Source organism: Phoenix dactylifera, chromosome 8 (genome assembly GCF_051530095.1).
Source record: "Phoenix dactylifera cultivar Ajwa chromosome 8, Ajwa_hap1_PhDact_Kaust_v1.1, whole genome shotgun sequence".
Lineage (NCBI taxonomy): Eukaryota > Viridiplantae > Streptophyta > Magnoliopsida > Arecales > Arecaceae > Phoenix > Phoenix dactylifera.
This window is the reverse complement of record NC_143197.1, coordinates 29,443,592-29,464,436: the sequence shown is the minus strand read 5'-3', so window position 1 is coordinate 29,464,436 and position 20,845 is coordinate 29,443,592. Positions and strand designations below refer to the sequence as shown.

The window sequence follows — 20,845 nt, the reverse complement described above, 5'->3', positions numbered from 1 at the left end:
CTATTGAATTTGGCCCATGGTCTAACTTTTAGGGCATATTTAGTTCGAGAGGAGTTGAATTCTAGAATGTGAATGAAAATGAGTGGCTCTTATTTCAGCCATTTGGTTGGAAAATTTCTCATGCTGATTCTAGAGAGGGGATGGAAATACTCCAACCCCTACTTTCTTCTAGTATTTAAATTTGTTTCTGATTTTAATTTTAATTTCAGTCATGAATCAGATATGTTAGAGGATATGATGATTCCAATATTTCCAAATTTCTTAGAAGTTGTTTCTTCCTGACACTGAATGAAAGTCTTCCATCAGTTCGACACATAAGCGTGAGCATCATATAATTCCATTAGCTTTAAACCCTGCAGAACTCCATCCTTTCCTCTGTAGGGCTAGTTTGGATTTGTTTTCCTTACCATGTTGGATAGGAAGGTGAAAGCAAAGGCAGCCGCAGCTATTTCCTTCAGCATCTCCCCTTGCACCACTCTATTTTTGGATTCAAACGTGCCGCGTGCGTCGAAATCAAGCAACGCTCTTATCTCTTCTCGCGTGGTCCGCCTGTTCAAATCCCCTTGCCCGGCTGCTTCGTGACAACGATGACAATGACAACTCGCCTTTTCTCAGGCACGCCCGCTTCGTCACCTGCCAGTGATGCCTGCGGCCATGACCCGAGTGTGTTTTGCTTCGAACCCTCTTCGACGTGCTTAACACTCTCCCAATACCATTGCTTCCTCAGGCGGGCTCCTACTTTGTTAAGCAAATGTAAGTTCTCATGAATCAAACCTGTAATTGAGGAACAGCTCCTGTTCCCGGAGCCACCTCATGCTTCTTTTCTACATGGATTCGGCCTCCATGTTGACGAAGAAAACTATGCGGTGGTACATGCCTGTTCCGTGGGGTACTGCGGACCAGTGATCCAAATGTCTGATTCGGCTGTGGGCAGGTGGAAAGTAAGTACCGATCTTCCAGATTTCTTCTCCATCATATGCGTGGGAGATCCTGCAGCAGTGATCGATCGGCACCTTCCACTGCGTGAGAAACAATGGCGTCACGATATCCGACTTCGGAGTGGGCCGTTTCAAGCTCACTGAACCCTCCAAAGATGTAGCAACTAGCTCGGTTGAGATATCGGGGCTGATACTGAGACTCGGATAGTACAACGACCCAGGGGCGGCCCGATACATTTGGGGGCCTAAGGCGAATCCAATGAATGAGGCTTCTTTTTTTTAATAATAATTTTTTTAATAAATATAAAATATTTAAAAAATAATATGAAAATAGATAGCTATCAAGTACACTATTTCAACAAAGATACATGAATTTAACAGAGATAGATAAGAAGCTTTTCCAATTTAATATAATTTTTGAATGAAAGCACAAAAATGTAATTGCTCTAAAAAAAGGGCCATGAGACTGATAACTGAGACAATGCTTGGCAATACTGTTTATCATGTCAAGCAAGAGCAGGGTAAGAAAAGGTCATCCCGTGGCACTTCATGGTCAAGGTAAAGAAAAGAATTTATCCAGAAAGGCGCCTCTTTATAAGACAAAGTAGGGGCATTATGGAAAATTTACTCCATCTAATTAATAAAAGTCCCATCCCACCATCTCCCATTCAGGTGAGTACCCAAGCAGCAACTGCAACATCACAGCACAGCAGCCATTCAACCCCCTCCCTCCTTTTCTCTCTCTACCACCCAAGAGGGGAGAAGAAACCCTGAGGAGAAAATTAAAAGAATCTCCACCCTCCAAGAACTCAAGAAGTCCATCTCCAATCCCCCTATCTTTCTTGCTGATGGCCCAGCTGGATCAGGAGTAATGTGAGGGAAGGAAAACCAAAAACAAAACCAAAAAAGAGATGGGATGAAAGATAAGAGTGGCTTCAGGCGTGTATCAAGCCAACCAAATCCCTCCTCCTCTCTCTCTCTCTCTCTCCACCCAAAACAAAACTACTGTCCCCAACTTCCCAAATTGCTTCTCTGCAGGCCAGGAAACTCTCCACCTCCCTTCCATCAAGGGGGAAGACTCCTAACCAGCTCCTGTTCCCGTTTTTACATGGGGCCTTTGCTTTCTTTGGGTCATGCCTCCCGGAGGCCTTCCATTGGCCCGAGGCCTTAGGCGACCGCCTTGGTCGCCTAACGCTCGGGCCGGCACTGCAACGACCGCCTCTGTTGTTGCGATCTCCCATTTGATGAACCACTAGGGTTGGGCGCTGAAAATAAGGCAAATCATACTCAAAACTATGTGTATGTTAGGAGTGCACCAAACCAGTCAGATTTCTCATGTCCATTCACCATGCAGCTCATCTTAAATTGTCCCCTCTCTCATCTTATTTCTGTGATGCACCATCGATGCAGTGCATCTGGTTTAGGATATAATTTCTTCAACGATGTTCTAAGAGAAATTATATCATCGATGCAGTGCATGCATGCTTGGCCACGTCCGCGTAAGTTAAAAGGAAAAAGGGAATCAAGCGCTCCATCCACTTGCCCATGAAAAAACTCTAGCCGCTCCGCCAAAGGACTAACATAAACATAACCACCAAAACTAGCAATAAATAAATAATCAATGAACAAATATGAATTATATGAGACAATTTTGCAGGTCGATTTTGAAGCGCCCGCGCCTCCTCCAATCAAGGAAGGTGGCAACTGCTCGGGCAAAGCCCCACCACAAGTAGCAACCCACCAAGAAGAACGGTCTTCTCGCCTGCATGGAAGTCACACGTGTAAAGAGAGCTCAAGCTACGTGTCATCTCATGGTGTGATGTGATGACGATAGGTGGCACTCTCACGCAGCTCTCCACTCTCAGCCGCATGCATACGTGCCTGGGGAGCTCCCTCTATAAGAGAACCAACATGTCGAGCCCAGCCAATCTCCAGCCCTTGGGCGAGGAGAAAAAGAGGAAGAAGAAAGGATGGCACAAACACACCAGCTCCCGGCGCAAGGACAAGCGGATCACCAGGGCTTCAAGCTGTTGAGCGGCCGCACCATCCCCCGGGTGGGGCTTGGCACCTGGAAGTCTGGTTCCAAGGCCTCCGACGCCGTCTCCACCGCCATCATCGAGGTCCTCTCTCTATCTCTCTTTCAAATTGCTGACACGTATCTGATTGAATCCGTCCAAAGCCCAGCTAAGATTACATACTAGATTACATGAGAATATGTTTGCACTTATAACATGCACTTCTTATACATTATCAGTTTTTTTAAAAGAAAACTTAGGGGATATCGTCTCTTAGAATTACCTAGATTCAATAATCAGAAGGCAGTCCCACCTAGATTTGAATTCAGATCTCCCTCATCCAATATGAAGGGGACGGGGATCAGTCGGTTGGCCGGTTTGCAAACTACAGGTTGTATTTAAAACTCTTGTTATAGTTGGCAATTGCCCCTCAAAGTTCTCAATGAAGATAACATGGAAATAAACTTAATTCTTTTTTTTTTTTCTTCCCCTGGCTTATATGTCTACATCAATGTGAAATGCAAGCTATCGCGCATTCTAGTATCCTAACTTTTGGGCTGTTTATGGACTGTGCATGAGCTGAGAAAATGAAAGAGTTTTAGTTAGGACAAGCTTAATAATTGAGAGGAATAAATCAGGCTTATGAGGCACCTATTAAAGAAGGCAATTGGGTCTTGCTTCCTGTTTAATCATACCCGAGCACATACTCATGCCATGTATATTTTCACTTGGGACCGCAGGCAGGTTATAGACATGTGGATACAGCATCACAATATGGAATTGAGAAAGAGGTAATTATCTAGTAACTCTCATGACTATCAGGTTTCAGCTATCCACATGAGAACTTCCATCAGGAACCAGCTGCCTGGAATTTCAGGTGGGACAAGGCCTCAGAGCTGCGATGAAGGCAGGGATAGAAAGAAAAGACCTGTTCATTACATCCAAGCTATGGTATGAATTCATCACAACTCTGCTCTCTTCTTTTCCCCTATTCAAAAAAGGAAAAAGGGGTCAATGCTTGGATATCTAAGTAGGCTATAAATAACTTGACAACAATTCCAAGTGGAATGGGACTGATCAGCATGGTCAACAATCTACAAACTTTTTGACATGACTAAGGAATTTTCTTTATAGGAATTTTAAGGTGGGTTTCATTCTGTGATCTTTCTTGAGAGAGCATCAGATAGCAACTAAGCAGTAAGCTTTGCACTGTGCAGGTGCACGGATTTGTCTGCTGACAGGGTCCGAGTCGCATTGAAGAATACACTCCAGGATCTGCAACTTGATTACCTGGATCTTTACCTGGTATTAAAGCAGTCTTTTGGATGACTAGGTTTACTTTTGTCCTACCGCTCTATATTTCTTATATGAGCTTAAGGTAAGAAAGAGACTACATTCCATTACACCCACAAACATAACATTAGGGAACACTTCAGCAAGAGGCAAAGATCTCAAATTCAGAGAAAAAAAACGTGGAGAATTCACCAAAATTGAAAGAGAAATTCAGACAATTATAAGTTGTAAAAGAATTGACAGAAATACAGAATCTAATGATACATGATTTTAATTATGAGACAACAAGAATGACAGGCGAATAATGAAAAATAGCAGAAACACCAACATCACTAGCAGCGCCATAGCATCATTGATCTGTACTTTGGAAATGTTTCTCGAAATACTGCCGGTCTATTCAACATTTTTATTTAGTGAATTATGTGTAGTAGAGTCACTCACTCAAATGGCAAATTATTCAAGAGTAGTCCAAGAATTGTTCGACACTTCAGAAAACATTGTAAACATATAATCAACAACAAGACTTATAGGTCTGGATATATGGCCGAGTCATTGTTAATGAAGCATCTTCACTGATTGCTTGTGCATGAATCCAGTATATGGCTATCTGCTGCATTTGCATTAATTCCTACCAGCAGCTAAACTACAAATAATCTAGAATTTTTGCCAAGTACATTTGAAGACACCTTGCTCAAGGTAACAGCTTGGTGATCATAAAACGTAAGATAACATGGATTTAAGTGTTACAAACTATGCTAGAGATCGATAATGACAAGAATAAGGAGCAGATATTCACTCAAAAAAAGAAAAAAAAAGAATGAATAGAAAAATAATAACCCATAAGAATGGCTTTTAATGGTCAGGAAGTGTTGCTCTGTACCTCTTACTGTGGTTTAGAAGCAAGTTTGGCACGTGAACTCTGTATTTCATTCTAAAATATGGCTCACAAGAACTAACAGTACTTTATTGTAGCAGATCCACTGGCCCTTTCGCTTGAAAGGAGGAGCACATAAGCCACCAGAAGCAGGAGAAGTACTAGACTTCGACATGGAAGGAGTGTGGAGAGAAATGGAACAGCTGGTGAAAGATGGACTTGTTAGGGATATTGGTGTCTGCAACTTCACACTCAAGAAGCTGGACAAGTTGCTCCAAATTGCACAGACGAAGCCTTCAGTGTGCCAGGTACACAGTCCTAATTTTTTCTGGATCCTACAAGCGATGAGGCCTTTATCATGCAACCGGACCAATGTTACGTTCCCTGGGCTTGAACACAGATGGAGATGCACCCTGGTTGGAGGAATGATAAGATGTTGGAAGCTTGTAAGAAGAACCGGATCCAAGTCACTGTAAGTAAACTATGCATATATTTCTCAGAGGCACTAAAATATCCTGTTAAAATGAACAGAAAACAAATAGACACATAGAGTTGCTAGGACAGGAAATGTCAGAAAAACTGAAAAGAGTAGGAATCAAGGTTCAAGTTGCCAGTAGAGTCGGAGTCACAATTATCCAACCATGATCACATTTTTCTCAGGAATGAGAGTATCGACATTTATAGAACTGAAGTTTTCTGCTTATAGGCTTACTCTCCGCTCGGATCTCAGGATCATGGGCGTGATCTTATCCATGATCTAACCGTTACAAAGGTTTGCCATCTCAGTCTATTCTATTAGTAATACTACTACGTTTTGCTGCTTGAATGCTGCTAATTCTCTTGAGTAGTTCAATTTCTTACACCCTCGATTATTTTTATGTAGGTAGCGAACAAGCTAAACAAGACCCAGGGGCAAATCCTGGTGAAATGGGCACTTCAGAGGGGGACCAGTGTCATACCGAAATCGACAAATGCTGAAAGAATAGGGGAAAACATGCAGGTTTTTGGGTTTGAAATCCCTGAAGAGGACTTTCGGGCTTTGAGCAGCATCAGGGATCAGGTGAGTATGGGTCCTATTCTATAGTTGTAACATTGTTTTTGTGGTGATTGAACTAATATAAGCTTTTTGGTGGCGCAGAGGAGGGTCGTGGATGGAGAAGATCTATTTGTGAACAAGAGCCATGGCCCATACAGGAGTACAGCTGACCTGTGGGACAATGAGGACTAGCTTGCTTTGTTGGGTTTCCTTAGTCTGAACCTTAAGAATAAAATGCATTAGTATAGTGTTATTGTATAACATTTGCTTTATGTTGTGTTGTTTATTTCGTGCTTCAGCTGACCTGTGGGACAATGACGAGTTTTCCTCAGTCTGAACCTCAAGAATAAAATGCATTAGTGTAGTGTTATTGTATAACATTTGTTTTATGTAGTGTTGTTTATTTCGTGCTTCGATATTATCCTGTTTATGTGGGATCTTATCGATCTCTTTAGAATCTGGTGCTTTTTTTTATGTAATTGGAGGGATGAAAATTCCACCATTTCATTAAAAGTTTGAGAATAACACAAGAAGATAGAAAGAAAGACAGAGAAAGAAGAAAAGTGGGTCACAAAATTTTTTAAAAAAAAGTCATCATGACAGGGGGAAAATCTGGTGCTTATTATGGGTTCCCTAGGTGTATGATTGTTCAAATGCTGCTAACTCTTGCAATAATGGATGCTTGGGAATAAACTAATAGATGATGCAACACAAACTACAGATCCATAAGATTATTTCACTCAAACTAAGACATGAAATGTCAGGCATTTTACATTCTATATGATAGCCATGGCAAGACAAACTTAGATAATATCATTGATATGGCCAAACAGAGTTGAATGCTTGTCATTTGATGATATGCTCATTAGGTCAACAATTTTGTCAACATCATGATCATAGATATGAGGTTAAACATTTCAGAAAAAATAATTTAATTGAATGCCTTGGAAATTTTGGCAGCAAAGCTGGTATTATGCAAGCATGGAAGATAAGTTAGGAACTGTTACAAAGAAAAATCACAATACATTGCTGGTCTGCTACATATGAGCAATTACAAACTGAGCTTATCTGCTAACATCGGAAGTTCAGAACGGCCTGGAGAGCAGCACCAAGAACAAGACCATTTCAGAGCTTATCCATTTAGGTGCTACCTATCAGCCTGCAGTCAGCCGTGGATATGAAAGAATATCAAACTGGAATACTGGATGGAAGAAAAGGTTACACCACTAATTTGGATGGAATCTAAATTATGTTTTGTTGGGCCTGGGAATCTAAATCAGCTGGGGCAAAAATAACCCCCAGTTTGGATCTTGTTCCTCGATTATGTTGTAATGCTTTGCTGAGTTTACACCACTAATTTGGATAGAATGTCATAGAGGGTCAATCTCGTTTCAGCTGAGCCAAGTAGAAATGTGGAATCTACGCACCAAACAGTGGGCTGAAGTTGAGGAAGAATTGGAATTCAAATTAGCATCCAGTCACAAATGTCGATTTGCATGCATTAGAAGGAATTTACGAATAAATTTTGCTTCACAGTATCTCTGAATGTATATTTTCGCTGGTAAGAGAATAGGATTCAAAACTTACACAAACCAATAGGTGGTTTAATTCTTAGTTTATTGACCAAGAATTCTCATGTAAAATAATATAAAAGAATGACAGACGAGTTAAATCAAATAAGACTGTAAAAGGTAAAACCTTGACTGGCTGAGTCGGTTGTGAGGAGCAATAAGCCTTTATCTCACAACCCTATGTCAGGTGATGTCCATCTAGATTGCTGCTGTCGTGGCAAGATGCACCAAAAAGTTAGCAATGTGTCAAGAGAGCTCAAAGCTACGTGTCATGTCATGAGCATAGGTGTCACTCTCCCAAAGCCCTCCACTCTGAGCTGCATACATACATACGGCGCTGTCCATCTATAAGACATCGACGGCATCAAGCCTATCTTAGCTTTTTTTGTTAAGGGAGGAGGAGTTGGAAAGAGGAAGAGAAGATAGGATGGCACAAGCACAACTGATACCTGCGCAAGGCCAAGCGGATCCCCGGTGCTTCCATCTGATAAGCGGGCACACCATTCCCTCGGTGGGGCTCGGCACCTGGAGGTCTGGTTCCAAGGCCTCTGATGCTGTCTTCACGGCCATCACCGAGGTTCTCCATCTCTCCCCATCTGTCTCGCTTCCACACCCCGTGGAATTTTTGGTGTATCAGACAAAAAAAAGACCAAAGCCAAGCTAAGAATATTTTATAGAGGTTACTTACTGTATCACATAAGCATTCGTTTATTGCTCTTTTAACATGCACTCCCTATGATTCAGAATCAAATTGGAATTTAGGCTCATTTGCAAACTAATCTTCTCGGCCCTCGTTTTGGATACATCAGTTGGTGCAGGGAAGAGATAGTCGGCCCCTTCATTACGAAAGCTGGGGGAAGGGTTCCTTTCTCTATTTGCATCAAAAAAGCGATAGTTGGGCATCCATATAGCCCCTTGAGATCTTTTCTTTTCTTGTTTCTTTTTTAAAAGGGAAAAAGTTCCACTAGTTCAGGAGGATGAAGTGTTATCACATGTTTTTTTTGAACCCCTACTTGCTCGTGAATAACAAGATGAAAAATAAACAATCATGCATTCGAATATTCCCACTTTTGAGCTGTTAATGGACCGGACATGAACTGAAAAAAACTGTCTCAATAGGCACAAAGAAAAGCAAAGCATGAACAGGAATAAATCAAGCTTATGGCCTTAACTCATTGCAAAAGGTAATGGTTTTACCTCCCATATGCATATATCAGCAAATACTCATGCCGTGTGTCCGTTGACGACTGCAGGCAGGATATAGACATGTCGATACAGCGGCAGAATATGGAGTTCAGGAAGAGGTAACAGTCCGGTTTACTTTTTTTTCTTTTCAATTTGTTTCATGCCAGGATTGGATCCACAACAGGGCTCTTCTCAAGATCTATCTACCTGGAATTTCAGGTGGGACATGGCCTCGCAGCTGCTATGCAAGCAGGGATTGATAGAAAAGACCTATTCATCACATCCAAGATATGGTATGGAATCATCCAATCACTCACTTTTAGGCGATTCTCTGTTTGTTTTTTTCCTAATGTTTAGATATCTACGTTGGTTTTAAATAAATGGCTGCTAATCCAAGTGGCAACAGACTGAACAGCATGGCCAACAATTTACTTTTTCATGGATATGAAGCTCTCTTTATAGGATTTTCTTTTTTGATTTAATAGGGATTTTTTTGTGGCTTTCTATCGGCAACCTTTATTATCACAGCATCAGAAAGAAAATTAAACAGGAAGCTCAGACTGTTCTATGCAGGTGCTCAGATTTGTCTCCTGATAGAGTCCGAACTGCACTGAAGACCACACTCCAGGATCTACAACTTGATTACCTGGATCTCTACCTGGTACTTAAACAGTCTTTCGAATGAACGAGGCTTTTTTGTCAGCTATCCACATTATTTCTGTTAGCTTAAGGCAAGAAAAACTATGTTCTACTGTGGGCACAAATTTAGCCATTGGGGAAATGTTCAGCTAGAGGCCAAGATCCCAGATTCTGAAAATTAAAAAAAATGTGGAGAATTCACCAAAAGCTCAAGAAATTCAGATAATCAGCAGTTAGAAAAGAATCAATAAGAACAAAGAATCTAAGCAATTAATATGCTTTTAAACTAATGAAAAACAAATATAAAAGAGACAAAAATGACAAACAATAGCTGAAACACCACCATCACTAGCAATCAATAGCATCATTAATTTGTTTTCCTGAAATGTTTCTTGAATTATATGTGATCAACTTCAAATTAATTTTTTAAAGTAAAATTGATTGCCTACAATTAATTTAGAGTCCCTTTCAATCAAAGGAAAAAAAATTCAACAAGAATAATCTGAGAATTTTTCAATAATTCTGATAAACAAGACTAGCAAGTTTTAGATCTATCCGCCTTTTTTTTTTCCAAGTTGAAACTGTGCTCCACATTATACCTCACATGAATATACAGTTTATACATTAATTCTACCAGCATCTGAGTTACGGATGTTTATAAACTATGTCACGTAAATTTGAAGAGACCTTGGTAGGGATAACAGTTTGGATGTGCCTAAAGGATTGGCGATAGTTAGAGGTTAACATTGATAGGATGTGAATAGTTCTAGGATAATGATAAAACTGTGGCCTTGTTTAGATATTTCTACAGGATTAGGTTGAAAATCTTGTAGGATTCGTGTATTAGCCTGACCATTTAAGCATGGCCCTCTATCAATATCATAGGTCTTTTTTTTTAATCCTGCAGTCCAAAGGTTAGTACCTGTGCTGGTTTTAGACAGGCTCTTAGAATGCAAGATAAATGGGCCAACACACCTGATTCCTACAGAATTTTCAGTTTAATCCTGTAGAAATATCTAAACAAGCCTTGACTAGTTTAAAAGACCCATAGGAATGTTTTGTAGCAGCAGGGTAGTTAGTATCATGTAGTTCTTATCTTTGTTGATGCTAATCTAAGATGAGGTTTACAAGCCAAGGCTTACAAATGAACTCTACAGTTCATTCCAAAATGTCATGAGAACTAATTATATTTGGCGGTGGCAGATCCACTGGCCCATTCACTTGAAAGGAGGAGCACATAAGCCACCAGAAGCAGGAGAAGTACAAGACTTTGACATGGAAGGAGTGTGGAGAGAAATGGAACAGCTGGTGAAAGATGGACTAGTTAGGGATATTGGTGTCTGCAACTTCACACTCAAGAAGCTTGACAAGCTACTCCGAATTGCACAAACCATGCCCTCAGTGTGCCAGGTATGTTATCTCCTTTTTTTTTATGTTTTTTTCAGGGCCCTACAAGTGATGAAGCACTTATCTTACTACTGGACTAATGTCATGTTTCCTTGGGCTGGAGCACAGATGGAGATGCACCCAGGTTGGAGGAATGATAAGATGTTGGAGGCTTGTAAGAAAAATGGGATCCATGTGACTGTAAGAAAATTATGCCTATCTTCTTGAGAGGCACTAATATGTCTTACTAACATCAACACAATACAAATAGAAATATATAGCTGCAAAGACAGGAATAACAACCAAAACAAAGCAGGAATCAAAGTCCAAGTGTCCAACAGAGTAGAATTAAAGTCAAAAGTGTCTTGACTATAGTTTCAAAATTTCCCAAGTATAGAATTTAGACATGCATAAGACTAGTAAGTCTTACACTTGCAGGCCTACTCTCCCCTTGGATCTCAGGATGATGGCCGTGATCTTATACATGATCCAACTGTTACAGAGGTTTGTCATCTCCATTTTGTTCTACTATTACCATCAAGTTTTGCTGCATCGATGCTGCTGCAGATTATTTTGATCAATTGATTTTTTTTTTTTAACTACAATTACTATATATAGGTAGCAAACAAGCTTAACAAGACCCCGGGGCAAGTCCTTGTGAGATGGGCACTCCAGAGGGGGACCAGTGTCATCCCCAAATCAACAAATGCTGAAAGAATAAAGGAAAACATCCAGGTTTTTGGATGGGAAATCCCTGAAGAAGAATTCCGGGCTCTGAGTAGCATCAGGGATCAGGTGAATATCGGGACTCTTCTTTAGCTGGGACATAGCTTCTGTTTTGATGGAACTCATATGAGCTTTTCGGTGTTGCAGAGGAGAGTCTTGGATGGAGAAGATATATTTGTGAACAAGACCCATGGTCCATACAGGTGTGCAGCCGACTTGTGGGACAACGAGGACTAGCTTGCCTACTTGGTTTTCTTAGGACTGTACCTTGAGAATAAAATGCAGTGTGTGCTGTAGTTGTATAACTTTTGCTTGGTTTTCCTAGGACCGTACCTTAAGAATAGAATGCAAAGTGTGCTGTAGTTGTAAAATTTTTGCTTTAGGATAACTTTTGCTTTATGCTCTTGTCTTTCGTTTTATGCTTTGTGCTTCTATGTTATCCGGTTAAGGTGCTCAATGTCTTGCTTAAATACTGTGCTTGTTATGTATGGGTTTAGCTAAGAGTACGAGAGTTTCAATGCACTTAGCTCGTTTGCACTAACAAAGATACTGGATCAAACCAATGGGTAGATCATGAGATCTTGAAATTTCGGTTTCTACTGGTTCCATGGAGTTTCAATTTTGACAACAATTTCTTTGCCCCTCGCAAAAACATAATAAAAAGTTAAAAAGTTAAAAAATTTAAGAATTTAGAGTAATTACATCACGTATATATACGTATTGCTTTTTGAAATTCAATACGTATATATACGTATTGCTTTTCGTGACATACAAAAAATGGAACTCTTAAAGCTGAATATAATCATATTTCTTTTAGTTTTTATTTGAATTCACAAATATATCAAATTTAGGTATTTCTTTCAAGAATTTTAAAATCAATTGCTTTATAATTAAATGCATGTCAATTTAAAACAACATAACTATTATAAGAAAAGTTGTTATTACTATGAGATGTCTTTTATTATTAGTTGTTTCGGATGGTCTTTATAAAATCATATAGTCAAAGTTTCATTCGAAGTTTTAGGCTTGTTAAGGATCATATTTATTATCTATTTTTTAATTAAAAAATAATTGGAAATTAAAATTAAATGGGCTGTTTATATAGTGAAGATATGATTCCATATTATTGTAATTATTAAAATAAAATATAAAATGATATTAGTTGTTAGTTTTAGTAAATTTCAATTGGGGCGGTAATGCTTAATCATTTAACCTATTTAATTTATTTCAACTTGTACATCGAGTTAAAAAATCTGTTTAATAAAATAACCAGATTTAAGATTGGATTTTTGGCTTATTTAATCATGTATTCGACCCAATCTATATCTGGTCCAACTCGAACTCGATCTGATTGCCATCTTTGGTTTCAATACCGTTGAAACAAACTGCAATCCAAAATCGGGGATCGATTTTGGTTTGGTTTCGGACCAAAATAGACCACACCTTTGACTCAAATTTAAAATCTCCATACTAACTATTTTAACTGATCTGATCAGGCATTTCATATGATAAGTCATTGCAAGACAAACCATGAAAATAACTATGGCCAAGAAAAATGAACACCGGTCATTTGGTCATATGCTCATTAGGTTAAATAATCTTGTTAATGGGACGATGATGTATTAGGTAAACATTTTGGCAACGAATTCAAATCATGCTACAGAAGTTTTGGCAAGGACGATGGTATTGTGTAAGCATAGAACATAGACATGGAACTGTTACAAAGAAACAATGCAATGCCGTAATGGTTTTCTACATATCAGTAATTATAAACTGAGCTAACCTGCTGGCATCAGGACCAGAAAATGAGCCTGGAGAGCCAAAATAAGAATGCAAACCTTTGGTGCTATTGATCGGTTTGGAGACAGACGTGGGTATAGAAGAACATCAAACTGCATAGAAGCTAAGCTGCATCATTTTTTCTGCAAAAGATCAATACTTCAACTTGCTACATGTTTATTGGGCCTAGGAATCTAAAATTATATGGGGGAAAACACTTCAAATCTGGAAGTAATTTAGGTACGTTCAACTTAGACAAGCATCTTAGCTATTCTTTAGCTTATGTGGGCAGCAGTTAATATGCCCATACCAAAATTGTCTGGAGCATAGCAGCAAATCAATATATGGTCAGCCAATTATCTGCATGCTATGGCTGACCTGTGTGAGGCAATGGTACATGAGTTCCAAAGATGATAAACTCAAACTATAAATTATTTAAAGAAGTACAAGTGCTTAGAGCAAATTCCAATTCTATAAAGTATTATCAGATAAGCATTTCAGCAATAATTCAACTATCTTCCCAAGGACTCAAGACCGCAGGCTATAGATAAAAGAATCCAAAGACGTTTGGTTGATCCAGAAGTATGAAAGCATCAATCTATACCAAGTCATGCAACTTTTTGGTTCATTACATATCAGTGTCAGTTTAGCCAAGATAAGAAATGAGATGTGAAGCTGAACCTTTAGATACACCATCTCTGATCTTGTCCCTTAATCACTTCTTAATGCTTGCTGAGTGATCCCACCACTGAAATCAAGATAAATTTGTTTTCAAAACACTGTACTAGAGTCAAAGAAGCACTGCAATTTTACCTATGCAATGGCAGGCAGTAACAATTCATGGTCTGATTTCACCAAAAACTATTCACAGTCCGATCTCCGATGGAGTGATGGATGCGATGAAGCAGAATGTTGATTATAGATGAAAAAAGGCATGGTCAGTTCCAGGTTCTAACCTTTCATACTAGTGGTCAAGGCTTCATCAGCATTCCCTCTAAGTTGAAGTGGTCATATCTTGGATCCTAATCCATGACAGCTAAGTGCAACCTGATGATGTACAAATACTAAGTTACAGATTTAGGTGTTATTAGAAAAGATTATAGAATTGCATACCCAGACTGGTAAAGCGACTCCCAGTCAGCACTTCAACATCAAGTTACAACTGTCGATTTGTGTGCAACAAAAGGAAATTATAAAATCAAATTTGTTTCACAGTATACTTGCAAATATGTCTTCATTACTGGTCACAGGTTAGGATTCAAAACTTACACAAATAAATTGAATTAAAAACTGACAAAAAATAAATATATAGTTGTTAGTTTATTGATCAATAATGAGCATGTAAAACAACATCAAAGAATGCCAGATTAGTTAATCAAATGGAACTCTACAACCTTTGGTTGAGTCCAGAGCTGAAGGCTCACAGATCTACGACAGGTGATGTCCTTCAAGATTGATTGTCGTGGCAAGGTGAACCAAAAAGCTAGCAATGTACAGAGATGGCACCAAATTCATTTTTGCAGGATGACTGTGAAAAAGAAATAATGATCCAGAATACTATATCCTCCTATCATTCACCATGTTCATACAGTAAGAGGACGCCAGTCCTATAAGTTGCCATGACCTGTCCTAAGGAGGCCAGTTAGCAAGCTGCACGATTAGAACCACTCTCAATGCAGAGAGAAATGGTTTTTTTGTGGCAGAATAATATCATCTTAAAATAAGCCTTGCATTACCGCAGATGGCAGATAGCCACTTTTGAAGCACCACAGATGATTCAACATCATCCTAACCATATAGTATCTTGTTCTAAATCTGAGAGGTGATGGTAAATGGCTGATGTATTATTGCAATCATACTTGGATAATTTAACTTAATTATTGCCAGCTAGATGGATTCAAGTAATCCATATATAATATTCTCGAGGAACATAATGTACTGCTTGGAGAGACAAAAGGCTATATCTACGCCCTCCAGTCTTTTTCTAAAACTATATATTTACTAAAACCTTGAGACAAGTAAACTCTAATTTCTTCAGTTTCTTTTAGATCCAAATGCTCCAAGTGAGAAATCTTAACGAAGACAGAAGAATGCAGTTTTCATTTTTGAATGCAAATATCCTTTATGTCTTGCATCCACGCTCCCAATTTTTGGACCACTGAATGGACACTTACATTACTTGATACTTAAAATTGGTAAATTATTATGTCACAACCACTACGCATCAACTTTTGGCAATTCTAATCAAAAATCAAGTCTAACATAACAATTTTGTGAAGGCTTTATTAATTTTATGATATATGAGCATTCGTACAATTGATTATCCACTATATTCATAAGTATGCTCATAAGCACATCTATAAGGTACAGAGATGTCCTGGTGTCAAATTGTCCAAAGTTCTCTAGACCAGGTTCCTCTAGACACTTGACGTTTGTATCATGGGCCTCAGTTAGATTGCTCGTCCAGCACTAGCCATCAAACTTTCTCCCAGTTAAATTGCAACATAACACCACATAAGAAATATCTCTATAAAGCTGTGAAACCGTGATTTTTTTTTACTGCCCTAATAAATGCCCCGAAAGAACACCAGCTGCATGTACATGCAATCAAGCACAAACATATTGTAACTTCATAAAAAAATAATAAAATGAAATAACAAAGGAACACACCTCATTTTGACATTGATGATGATGCTTGGCTGATGGTTCCTTTGAGTTCAAAATTGAAATCCTAAGCTTGAACGATATCCTGCAGATAATCAATTTTAAATTTAATTTTTACAAGAGATAATTATGTCAGACACATCGCAGAAAAAATCGCATGATTAAAATTTTGATAAGACTTCTATTTATCTTGAAAATTTCTTGGGAATGACACATGGAAGATAATGAAAAGTCACATTAATCACTCTGGTAAAAACTGATTCATTTTTGTGCATCTTATTAAAATAATAACACGAACACTTATTGTGTTAAAGTTATAACGGTTTCTGTCGATTATAATATGGCTAAGTAGAATGTGTCTGATTACCAATAACTGGTCAGTAAAACAAAGGTGATGATATTGATGTGAACAAAGGTGATGCAAATTTATCACCTGTTTTCCTAATTATGGATGGAAAAGATATGGATCACTTGCATGATAAGTAGACACTGTATAGTATATGATGGAGGTTGGTTCATGTGTGTGTACCTGCTTTTCTAACATGGGAAGAGAACCAACATGTCTTCGTGAAGTCCTTAACTATTTCCTGCCACAATATGGTAGTCTTCAGTGGATATTTGACTGTGTTATAAATTTAAGTCAGTACATATAGCTACATCTTTTTTTTCCCTTAAGATGGTTTCTATACAAATTCTTAGGTTTGAAACATATTGCATTTCCAATTTTAATAAAAATATGAACCGTGCAACTTGGTGAGGTAGAGGGCCCAAGCTTCAATTTTTTTTTTCGGACAAAAAGAATCAATACATCGAAGATAAAGGTCAATAACAAGTTGAATTTAAGTCATACTTCATAATCAACTGGATTAAGATTCTGCTGGTTCCAACCAACAGCCCTAATTTTACAGTCTTGTGGAAGATAGGTTGGAATCGATCTTGTGATATCAGGACTATGAAGAAGTTTGCGAATCAATTAGAATGAATTGGTCAAAACCCCAATCTTTAATATAATCTTTCCAATGCAAGAATTAGATGCAAAATTCATAAAATTGGATAATGAAAAGGAAATAGCATTATAAAAAAGAAAACAAGGAAAAGAGGCATTAGTTTTCATACAACTTCAGGAAATCCACAAGTCTCACATACAATAGGAATATTGCCCAGTTGCAAAACAACTAGCCATGTATTCTACTCCCAAAACCAATAGGGTGGGCATGGAAATATGCAGATCAAATAGGAATACAACTTGAAAAAATATATTAGGACAAGGATTCATCTAAAGTGAGACAAGTTTGATACCTAATATGTGCTATGTTTTTTAGTATGTGCAATGAGTACCTTTGCATGTTTCTCCAATAAGCTGCCTGCATAAAGGTAGATCACATGGAAAAGCATGAATGAAACAGCTATGCTTAGAAAGAAAGATGAGTACAGTATGAGATTATATTAATATGATCAAATGCATGTATACCGTCTAATGTAGTGACATAAAACCACAAACTACAAAAAGCACAGTTGGCAAGATTAGAACCCGTCAGCCTATGATCATCAGCCAGATATGAATGTCAACCATCTCTACCTTCATGAATGCCAACCATCTCAACCTTCAAGAGTGCCATCTCCAAAATGGAATTAGTGCTCATGGCTGGTGAATATAAGCACAAGTTTGCCTTAGGATTGCAGTCCCAGGGAAACTCTCCACCGCATGTTAACACATGCCTTAGATGCATATAATTTCTTTTGAAAGTAGTTGTTCAGGTTCGGTTGCCCATGAAGCGAGCTTGACATGCTAAGGCCCAATTCCCTGCTTGATAATGCTTCCTTTGGATATGGAAGCAGCTTCCTTTTGGCATCCAGTAATAGTTAAGTAGTTTAAGAAACCTCATCCAACACCACACCTTTTCAAGTCATACAATCAGGTATCTTAAAAGTCTTCTCCATTCTACCTTCCTTCGAGAAACCAGACATTAACGTGTTATAAGTGACAGCATCTGGATCAATACCATTATCCAGCATTTCATCTAGAAGTTTAGCTGCTGCATCATAGTTTGCCATTTCACAGTACCCACGCATCAGGACAGTGTAAGTAACCTTATTCGGGGCTAACCCACTAGCACTCATTTCCTCGAGCACTTTGCATGCTTCATCCATTTGACCTATTCTACAATACCCACCAATAAGTGTAGTATAGGTTACAACATTCAATGCCAAACCATCCTCTTTCATTTTCAAAATCATGTTCTTAGCCTCTTCCACACAACCAACATTGCACATACCATGCATAATGGTGGAGTAAGTCACAGAAGTTGGTGCGATTCCTTTATTTTTCATTTCATCAAGAAGATTTAAAGCCTCTGAAATTTTACCATCCCTACAGTAACCACCAATAAGTGAATTATAGATGACACTGTTTGGTTCTAAACCCCAACTAACCAACTCGTCCAAATAGACTTTGGCTTTATGGACTTCCTTAGCCTTGCAATAACCATCTACCATTGTACTAAATGTGAAAAGATCCGGAACCAAACCCTCATTCTTAAGCTCATCCAGAAGCCCAATGGCCTCTTTCATCCTACTCAAATTGCATAATCCGTGTATTAATGTATTATAGGTAATAATATCAGGCTTAAACCCTCTTTTAGTCATGTCCTCCCAAAGCTTAAACCCTTCATCCATTTTCCCTTCTTGACAACATCCTGAAATCAGAGTATTGTATGTCACCCTATCCAAAGCCAATCCCCTCTCAAGCATTGCCCTAAGAAGCCCAACTGCCTCTTTCATGTTTCCGGACACACATAGCCCATGAATCAAAGCATTCGAAGTCATGGTGTTCACACCAAAACCCTTCTCTAGCATTTTTAACCAAATATCAATTGCCTCACGATGCTTCCCGTTCTCACATAGCTCCTTAACCATCAACGTCATTAGAGAATCATTTGGTCTTAAATTCCTCAACAACATCTCCCTCAAGAACCTCACGGCAGAGTCCAATCTCAGTTCATTTGTAACAAGGTAGAAAATAATTGAATTAAATAGCCCAACATTTATTTCCATTCCATTTGATAGCATCTCATCTAAGAGATACACAGCCTGCTCCATGTCCCCTGCCATGCACAAGCCATGTACAAGCACATTATAAGTAACTGAATTTGGCTGCAATCCTTTCACAACCATCTCATTTTTTAACCTCAAAGCCTCTGAACAATGCCCCATCCTACAATGCCCATCAATAAGAGTATTATAAATAAACTCATTTGGCGCAATACCTATCTCTTCCATCTCCTTTAGGATACACTCCACATCTCCAAACCTATTGGATTTAACCAAGCCATTGATGAGAATATTGAATGTGATAACGCTCGGATTCACCGAGCTCCTCATCATCTTCTCCTTGAACCTAAATGCCTCATCCAACATCCTCTTCTTGCAGAGCCCATCGATCAGCACATTGTAAGTAACGACTGTAGGACAAACTCCCGAGCTTTCCATATCCGAGAACAATTTGATCGCCTTCTCGACCTCGTGGTTCTTGCAGAGGACGTCAATGAGAGGAGTATACGAGTAAGCGTCTGGGAAAACAAACTGTCGCATTCCCTCAAACACCGTGCACACATTCTTGCAATCACTGCTCCTAGCTAACGAGGCCAGAAGGAAATTGCAGGTCTTGAGAGACGGGCAAAGCCCTCGCTCGACAAGGATCTTGAATGCCACGACGGCGAGCTTCGGGACGTCGGATCGGAACTGGGTGCAGCAAACGTGGACCAGGGTATCAAGCGCACCAGAGGATGGCTCATCCGCTGAAATGGTGTCGGCGACGGCGCGAACGACCTCGGCGAACCGGTGGCTGGGGTCGTCGAGGAGAAGGGGTAGGTTGCTGCCGGCGCCGCTGCCGATGAGGCGGATGAGGAGGAGGCGGGCGGCGGCGACGAGGTTGGAGCGAAGGAGCGCGTGGACGAGGAGGGAGTAGGATCGGGAAGTGAAGCGGAAGCCGCAGCGGTCGGAGGCGAAGGAGAAGAAGCGGAGGGCGGGGCGGGGCTTGATCGCCGGACGGAGATCGAGGAGGAGGCTGTCAAGGCGGCAAGGGGAGAGGCGGGCGAGGGTCTCCCGGCAGAGGGTGGCGTCGAGGAAGGGGCGGGAGAGGAGGAGGGCGAGGTTGCGGCGGAGGAGGGGGATGTCGTCGTCGGCGGAGGCAGCGGCGCCAGGCGGCTGAGTGGGGTGGTGTGGCCCCGGTGCGGCGGAGCTGGAGCTGGACAAGGCGCTGGAGCAGGACAAGGGCCGGCAGGGTTTTCTTGGGACGGGAGGAGGTGGTCTCATGGTGCGTCGTGGGGGAGAGACGCGGAAAGGGGTTTTGGAAGGCGGGGGGAAGGGGAGGGAAGGGGAGATCGACGGCTGAGATTTGATCGGTACGTACTGTGGTTAACTCATGATGTAATGGTTCGGGTTATATCTTTCGCGCCAAAGAATGATTTTTCTTCTTTCACGACGTCAAACGTTGGATGATGCCCCGCACAGCTATCAAAGCACTTCGAACTTCTTCTTTCATCGGCTCGTAGAAATTTCAAAACGGATATTGCGCGATCCAATGGTGGATTCGCATGAAGGAAGGGGAATCCTTCTTTTGCGTGAAGAACACAATCCAAATTCGATGAATTATGAGCAGAATGGGGCCACGTATCCGCGAATGTTGCCAGGAGTTGGGTCCGTCCACAAGCCATGACCCGTGTCAAAGTTCGCAAATT

General features: G+C 40.0%; 3 protein-coding genes across 9 annotated transcripts; 2 read left to right on the top strand and 1 right to left on the bottom strand.

Annotated features, from left to right (window-relative positions):
* Positions 1–2,124: 2,124 nt before the first annotated feature.
* On the top strand, positions 2,125–6,572 carry LOC103714380 (aldose reductase). 2 transcript variants are annotated; one of them, XM_008801599.6, is made up of 9 exons: positions 2,129–3,058; positions 3,694–3,744; positions 3,831–3,904; positions 4,171–4,258; positions 5,222–5,428; positions 5,521–5,592; positions 5,827–5,892; positions 6,004–6,180; positions 6,259–6,572. In XM_008801599.6, exons 1-9 carry the CDS (start codon positions 2,909–2,911, stop codon positions 6,346–6,348), a joined length of 975 nt encoding a protein of 324 aa, XP_008799821.3. In that variant the 5' UTR covers positions 2,129–2,908; the 3' UTR covers positions 6,349–6,572. The 2 variants fall into 2 exon arrangements, with proteins under 2 accessions (XP_088559574.2, XP_008799821.3); XM_088703448.2 differs by lacking the exon at positions 5,827–5,892 and having other exon boundaries at positions 2,125–3,058.
* On the bottom strand, positions 4,799–20,453 carry LOC103714407 (uncharacterized). 4 transcript variants are annotated; one of them, XR_015968391.2, is made up of 7 exons: positions 16,636–17,390; positions 16,113–16,191; positions 14,399–14,489; positions 14,124–14,190; positions 8,177–13,585; positions 7,855–8,072; positions 4,799–5,533 (listed from the first exon to the last, which is right to left on the bottom strand). XR_015968391.2 is itself a non-coding variant. In XM_026807391.4 (5 exons), the coding sequence occupies exon 1, from the start codon at positions 20,418–20,420 to the stop codon at positions 18,009–18,011; it is 2,412 nt and encodes an 803-aa protein (XP_026663192.4). In that variant the 5' UTR covers positions 20,421–20,453; the 3' UTR covers positions 14,124–14,190; positions 14,399–14,489; positions 16,113–16,191; positions 17,406–17,470; positions 17,578–18,008. The 4 variants fall into 4 exon arrangements, 3 of the variants coding, with proteins under 3 accessions (XP_026663192.4, XP_026663182.4, XP_088559572.2); XM_026807391.4 differs by lacking the exons at positions 4,799–5,533; positions 7,855–8,072; positions 8,177–13,585; positions 16,636–17,390 and adding exons at positions 17,406–17,470; positions 17,578–20,453; XM_026807381.4 differs by lacking the exons at positions 4,799–5,533; positions 7,855–8,072; positions 8,177–13,585; positions 16,636–17,390 and adding exons at positions 17,445–17,470; positions 17,578–20,453.
* Positions 8,140–12,133, top strand: LOC103714379 (aldose reductase-like). 3 transcript variants are annotated; one of them, XM_088703452.2, is made up of 9 exons: positions 8,140–8,304; positions 8,981–9,031; positions 9,132–9,205; positions 9,486–9,573; positions 10,755–10,961; positions 11,067–11,138; positions 11,400–11,441; positions 11,556–11,732; positions 11,811–12,133. In XM_088703452.2, exons 1-9 carry the CDS (start codon positions 8,155–8,157, stop codon positions 11,898–11,900), a joined length of 951 nt encoding a protein of 316 aa, XP_088559578.1. In that variant the 5' UTR covers positions 8,140–8,154; the 3' UTR covers positions 11,901–12,133. The 3 variants fall into 3 exon arrangements, with proteins under 3 accessions (XP_088559578.1, XP_008799819.2, XP_088559579.1); XM_008801597.5 differs by having other exon boundaries at positions 11,376–11,441; XM_088703453.2 differs by having other exon boundaries at positions 8,164–8,304; positions 9,110–9,205; positions 11,376–11,441.
* Positions 20,454–20,845: the final 392 nt, after the last annotated feature.